The sequence below is a fragment of the Balaenoptera musculus genome, chromosome 4 (assembly GCF_009873245.2).
Source record: "Balaenoptera musculus isolate JJ_BM4_2016_0621 chromosome 4, mBalMus1.pri.v3, whole genome shotgun sequence".
Classification (NCBI taxonomy): Eukaryota; Metazoa; Chordata; class Mammalia; order Artiodactyla; family Balaenopteridae; genus Balaenoptera; species Balaenoptera musculus.
This window is the reverse complement of record NC_045788.1, coordinates 57,646,656-57,653,487: the sequence shown is the minus strand read 5'-3', so window position 1 is coordinate 57,653,487 and position 6,832 is coordinate 57,646,656. Positions and strand designations below refer to the sequence as shown.

Below are 6,832 nucleotides of genomic sequence, written 5' to 3'. Positions count from 1 at the left end.
GACAAGACCACATGTGCAAAGGCACAGGGGCCAGAGAGAAGCTGCTGGGTTAAAGGAACTATAAATTATAAATACATCAATAAGAGGCTGGGGCAAATGGGCATGAGAGAAAAGTTTAGAAAGAGGTCACAGCCAGATCCTGATAGCTTTAGGGTCACATTAAGGGGATTAAGGAGTATCAAGGCTAAGAGGATCAACTGAAGGATGGGAGTAAGTGGAGAAGCAATGGTGGGTGTTCAGCATTGGGCTTTAGTGTAGCGAATAGGCAAAAGGGGAAGACCAGAGGCAAGAAGGCCATTTAATGGCCTGTTGTAGTAATCCAGGAATGAGGTGGTGACAGTAAGAACCATGATAGTTAAGAATGAGGATGTGGATAATTTATGGATTCCAGGGACAATGAGAAGGTAGAGACAATAATACTTGGTATTTGTTGGGATGTTTGTAAAAGGAAAGAAAGAATTGAACATCAGGGTTTCTTCTTCTGGGTAGATGATATCACCACTCACTCTGATAGGGAATACATAATAAATAAATAAATAAAATACTCCCTTGACGCTACCAAAAAAAAAATACATTGGTTCGTTCTTTTAAAAGTTTTAAGCACTGAATAAACATATTTTAAGTAGTAATTAGCCTATACGGTAAGCAAAATAAGGCCCCCCCAAAGACATCCACATCCTAATCACCTAACATGCCAAAAGGAACATTGCAGCTATGATTAAGTTAAGGATCCTGAGATGGGAAGATTATTCTGGACTACCTGGGTGAACCCAGTGTAATCCCGAGGGTCTCTGTAAGAAAGAGGCAGGAGAGCCAGTAAAGGAGATATGCCAGGGGCTCCCCTGGTGGCGCAGAGGTTGAGAATCTGCCTGTCAATGCAGGGGACACGGGTTCGAGCCCTGGTCTGGGAAGATCCCACATGCCATGGAGCAACTGGGCCCGTGAGCCACAACTACTGAGCCTGCGCGTCTGGAGCCTGTGCTCCGCAACAAGAGAGGCCGCGATAGTGAGAGGCCCGCGCACCGCGATGAAGAGTGGCCCCCGCTTGCCACAACTAGAGAAAGCCCTCACACAGAAATGAAGACCCAACACAGCCATAAATAAATAAATAAATAAATAAATAAATAAATAAATAATTTTTTTTTTTAAAAAAGGAGATATGCCAATGGAAGCAGACACTGGAGTGATGCCAACGCTGTCAGGAGGTCATGAGCCAAGGAACGCAAACAGCTTCCCGAAACTGGAAGAAGTAAGGAATGGATTTTCTCCTACAGCTTCCCTGCCAACACCTTGCTTTTAGCCCTGTGAGACCCATTTCCAGACCTCTGACCTAATAAATGTATTGTTTTAAGCCACTCAGTTTGTAGTAGTTTGTTTACAGCAGCAACAGGAAACTCATATAGCCTAGAAACACAATGTCATAAAAATGCTGAAATCCCTTGATGCAACTAGTGTTGACTCTGCTTATACCTGCATTAAGGAAGCCACCAGCAAACTGAGAGCCAGGGAACCACAGAAAGGTCTCACAATTGATTCCAATATTCAACTTGGCACCCAGTAGAGAAAGACAGCATACTGCCACCTGCCCTGCCCCTCCCTGCTTCACAGAGCTAACATCGTGCCATCGACGATATTCCGCTACTGATGGGACCTGGCAGCCTCGGGGCCACACAAAGAAACCCTGAAAAGAAATAAAATTAGTCACTGTCTCAACTTACCTGTTCCACTGATGGATAAGAACCTGCAAAAGGCAGAATCGGTTTACGTGGCATTTTGCAAAAGAAAAAAAAAAAAAAGAGCCATAAAGGGACCTCAGGTTGTGAGAATAGCTTTTAATTTTAAAACAATTGAAGCAATAAATCATCCATCTCTCTTTCCATCACAGGCAAATAGTCTCCCAAAACATTTGAGATATTTTAAACTACAACTGTGATTAGTGCAAAATAAACACAAACTCTTTTTCAGGCGCCAACATCAAAACCTGCCAAGCAGACAGGCGCGGGCCACAGGATCAGCCTCAGCTGAGGCCAGGAGTGGCCAGATTTGCACGGTATTTCAACACACCCAGCTCTGAACAGACAAAGCAATACCGGGGGAGGGGAAACCACAAGAGAATGTTGCCCAAAGTGAAACAAATCTGCCCAACACCCTCATGGGGCTAACATCCTTGGCACCTGGAAGATGCTTGAAAAATAAATGCAGAGTTGGCAGCTTCTAGACAAAGCTGAAGGAACAGGGTTTGGGCTCGTTTGCTTTTGGTTTTTAATTGGGGTCTTAGATATATTGGTTCTTATGCAGAAAACTCTGCCTTCTGGAAGGCATTCTGTGCCTCACACTGCTCCCGACTCCAAAAAAAATGTTTGTGCCGCTTCTGTCCATCTGGATGCTTCGCAGAACCCCCTTCCATACCTACGGCACCTCACTGCCTCCTCACATCACCTGGTCTGGAGAGCACTGTCCAACAGAAGTACAACTCGTGTCTAATTTCAATTTGTTTGGTAGCCACATTAAAAAAGGATTAAAAGGAATAAGTGAAACTTTAATATCATCTTACTTGATGTATCTGAAATACGGTCATTTTAGCATATAATCAATATAAAATATTGATGCAATATTTTACATTCCCTTTTATTGGTACCAAGCCTTCCAAATCTGGCGTGCATTTCCTGTGTACAGCACAACCTCAGTGTGCACAAGCCACATTTCCGGAGGTCATTAGCCACATGTGGCCATGGACAACTGTACTGAACAGCACAGATCTAGAGAATTATAACACAAACTCTTTCAGGATGATTTACTGAGTAGGGAATCTCCATGGCATTGTGTGGGCGATGTTATACATCAACTTAAGGGTACAGAATCGTGTTCTGTAACCTAGGATTTTTGACCTTAGGTGAAGGATAGAATCACATTTTATCTAATCCTATCCCCCTATCCTGCTCCCAACACTGGCCATCTCCCCATTGATGGCCCACACGGATGATGTCATTTAGCAACCGTGATGCCTTCCAGATGAAAAGACATCCTTCCTGTGGTAGAAAAACTTATTTGAGGATCATAGCTATAACTCAGTTAGAGTAAGACAATACTCCAGAACGGTTACAGAGTTAGCGGAAGGTAGTTCTGAGGCTTGTCAGGGCAGGAGGTGTTTTAAATAGATTTTTCATTTTTGAGGAAGATGGTAACAAAGTACCTTACCAACTGGGAAGTGGAGAGTTTCAGGAGTGGGAGAACAAAATGGGATAATCACCAAAGAAAGTAATTACCCAAGAAATTGGGACTAGAAGTTGGAGTGGCAAACACTAAAAACGAGGCAGGTTCTAAAGTGGGGTGCGAGAGCTGTAACAAACCAGAACCATAACATCTAACCTCTATGTGATCCCTCGCGTCTCACATGTCTGACCAAGGTAGTAACTGCAGGAAAATAAAAATAGAATCGAATGTTAGGGCAGAAAGGGACTTCTGAGCTTATCTGGTCTAACCCACTCATTTTAAGGAAAAAGGCCTAGAGAGGTAAAGCGACTCGGCCCCATCACACTTAGAAGTGGAGTCGGGCTACAAACCCAGGTGCTCTCACTATGAATTGCAGGTAAGGCTCTATCCAATTCAGGTCAAGGGAAAAAACAATGTCGGGAGTAGCAGGCTCAAGCTACGCCCTACAGCCCACGGTGAACACGGGGGAATGGCAAGCACATTCTCTTGTAGGTGGGAGAAAACAGCAAGTCAATTCAGAACATTAAAGCAATGTTGACATAAAATGGCATTAAAACATGACTCTTCTTTAATAGTCCTTCCTCCATACTTTTTCTCCCCTTGAAAAAAAAAAATCCCAATCTGAACCAAACTGGATTTCTGACTTGTTGTGTGGGCATTTAGATCAATTGACAAAACAAAAACTTTGATACGCTCTATTTTCCAAAGACACATTCATCAGGACTTTGCACAAATGGATATCAAAAGATATTTACAGGAAGAAAGTGCTCTCTTTCACACATACACCCACGCAGTGAGAATTTTCACAATTAAACCACCACACCTCACACAGAGGACTCCTAACAGGCTGATGATCAGTTGACAAAATACACACATTATTCCAGTTTTCAGTCATAAATAATCTCATCTACATACATGTGTAAAATTAAGCAGTATATTCCACACTTTGATTCCAGGGAAGCCTGCCTTGAATATATTAAGATATACATACAAATACATTTATAAGCATGAAAGAAAACCAATATTTGCTCCAGTTTTCCCAACTCTCAATCTGAAATAAAGAATAGCACATATACAAAACTTTGCCTTGTAGAAATAGCCCTTTGTCTTGTGAGGCGGAAAAAAAGGCAGCCATATTCCACCTTCTTACGATAGGTTTAGGTATCAAAAGGGCTAAATTTCCTTTTCTCCTTAACGAATTAAGTAACGTGTAGCTTGTAATCTTATATACTGACTTTACACCATTCACTTTGCAAAATTTTATTATAAAATTTTTTAATTTGCTCAAGATACACATGCCATCTTTGTCCACATTTCAATCCAAAGCCCCAATCCCCCTCCCACTCCCAGAAAAGGCCTTCACTTTGTAATAGCGGTGAAAAGAAGTCACTTTTGATGTGTGTTTGGAGTCACTATTCTATGGTACTCAGCCCTAAGGAAACGGGACTCCGTAAGGCTGCTTAGCATGGGGGTTTCTGCAGGAATCAGGGACTCGTGTCACCGAGTGGGGCTGCTTTGAGGTGTCCAAGACAATGTGAAAAGGTGACACCAGTGGGCAGAGTTTAGTAGAGAGTTACTGCCCCATGAGCTCCCTCCTTCTGCCAATCTCATTTGTTCCCGAACTGAAGAAAACGTGAGAGAAGAGAAGAGAGGAAGCATGCTCTACTAGGGCCCACCCACTGGGCACACCACCCGCTGCTCTTCAAAGGGTCAGCACATCAGATCTCACCAGATCCTCAAAGCACAGTTGGAAAGAGAGGGCAGGGGTCATCACACCACTGTGCACCTAAGGAAAGATGAGGGACTTGCCCAGCTACGGGCTGCACCCAGGTCCCCGGGCCACAGGCCTCGGGCTCTGCATCCCTTGCTCACGTCTCCTGTGAGAAGGGCCCCAATCATAACCAGAACCCTGATTGTTCATAACTCACATGTCATAATCCAACTTCTGGACTTCACAGAATTGTGGAATTCTGTGCTGTATTTCACCCAGTTGGTTCTACTTTATTTTCCTACAGTCTCCAGGAAGATCCTTTCTACCAATCAAATGCATATTAAGCAGACAGCAATAAGTCCTTTTTTATTTGACTGAATAATCTGAAATAGAAATTCCAGAGACCCTAGCATTTGGTACAGAGCAGTAGGAAAATTACAGAGCACTATCATTCCACTTTTTCATCACATCTGAAACTCTGATCTAATCCCAGGTTGCAACTAAAATGCTGAAACACTGCAACGGAAACGATGGTCTTTCATAGTGTCATATAAAGTTTCTTTGCATCTGAAACCCTTAAACTGCTGAAGATCACACTGTTGGTCACAGCAGATAAGCAGTGAAGGCAAGTCAGGAGGTGATTAGCCAACAAAGGGCAGAGGTGAGACTCTGGCCCCAGAACACATAGAAATGAAGGCAAGCAAAGAGCTGGGGGATGAGAAAATTACAGACAAATTTGGGGCACTTAACATGATTTCAGGGAGTTGTCATGTGTCATGGTAAGAAGAGACCAGCTATTTTAATTAACAGTACACACGACTATGCCTTGGGGAAAGGGTTGCTGAGAAACAGAATTCATCTACCTTTGGCAAAGAACAACACTGTGCTGCTGGGGCATCTGCATTCATACGACCAGATATCACAAACCCAACTGAATTCTGGACAGCACTGAAAGGGACAACAGCCCTTTTTACGCCTGAAAATCTAAGCGGGGAACTAATTTTTTGAACTGTTCCTGAGTTAGAGTTTCTTTAAAATATTGACTTGCTTTTTCCAGCTATGCTTACTACCAACTATTTTAACCTTTAAAAACCAACCCATCACAGATTTTCTAGTTGACTATAAAGGTCTCACACTCTCAGTCGCATTCTCACACACATTCACACACTCGTATTATGAATTTTGATATGATTAAATTAAAAATATCTTTCATTGTAGATGTTCTAATCTACTCTACATGGAGAGGTCAGAAATCATTGTGTGTCATGAAAAAACTTATGTCACAAATAAAGCCCAGCCCAGTTACTGATTTTCGATATGAAACGAAAGCGGGCTTTTTGTTTATGGTGGGTAGTCGACACAACTGGCCCCATTACTTGGTTCCTCTGGAGGCCACTATCACTGACCCCCAAAGCAAAATAGAGGGCTGGCGCCACTTCCTGCTTTTGATGTGCCAGTGGGAGATCCCCCACCAGGAACAGGAATACTTTTTTTTTTAACCATCCTCTTCTTAAACATTTATAAAAAGAAAAACTATCTACAGTAGTGTATCATCACTAATAGAAATTTCCTCCCAGTTCTACTTCAGAAGGCATCAAATGATGTTCTTTAAATAAACTATAAATACCCCATGTATTCCCTCATGTCTGGCTGTCCCAACTTCTTACGTTTGTTGTTGTTGTTTTGTTTTGTTTTTTTGGCAAATTAAAAAGGTGTACGGCTTCTTCTTGCCAATTTGTACGTCTGAGGTTTAGCTTGGTATCCTGCGGTAAAAGTACATGTAGCCCAGGTCTTTAGGGGGCCTTTCTGAGGCACAAACTTTGTGGTCATTGTAGATCACCCATCTGAAAACAAAACACAGAAGGATTTGATGGATTTAAGTCAGTTCCAGGAAACTTTGCAGGAGAA

The 6,832-nt window shown here is 42.5% G+C and overlaps 1 protein-coding gene across 1 annotated transcript in view; it reads right to left on the bottom strand.

Moving 5' to 3' along the window:
• Positions 1-1,817: 1,817 nt before the first annotated feature.
• USP13 (ubiquitin specific peptidase 13) overlaps positions 1,818-6,832 on the bottom strand; it is a 120,055-nt gene continuing 115,040 nt past the window's right edge. Inside the window, exon 21 of the mRNA XM_036851569.1 lies at positions 1,818-6,768. Within this exon, the coding sequence (XP_036707464.1) occupies positions 6,675-6,768 (94 nt within the window). The 3' untranslated portion in view covers positions 1,818-6,674. The remainder of the gene's footprint in view (positions 6,769-6,832) is intronic.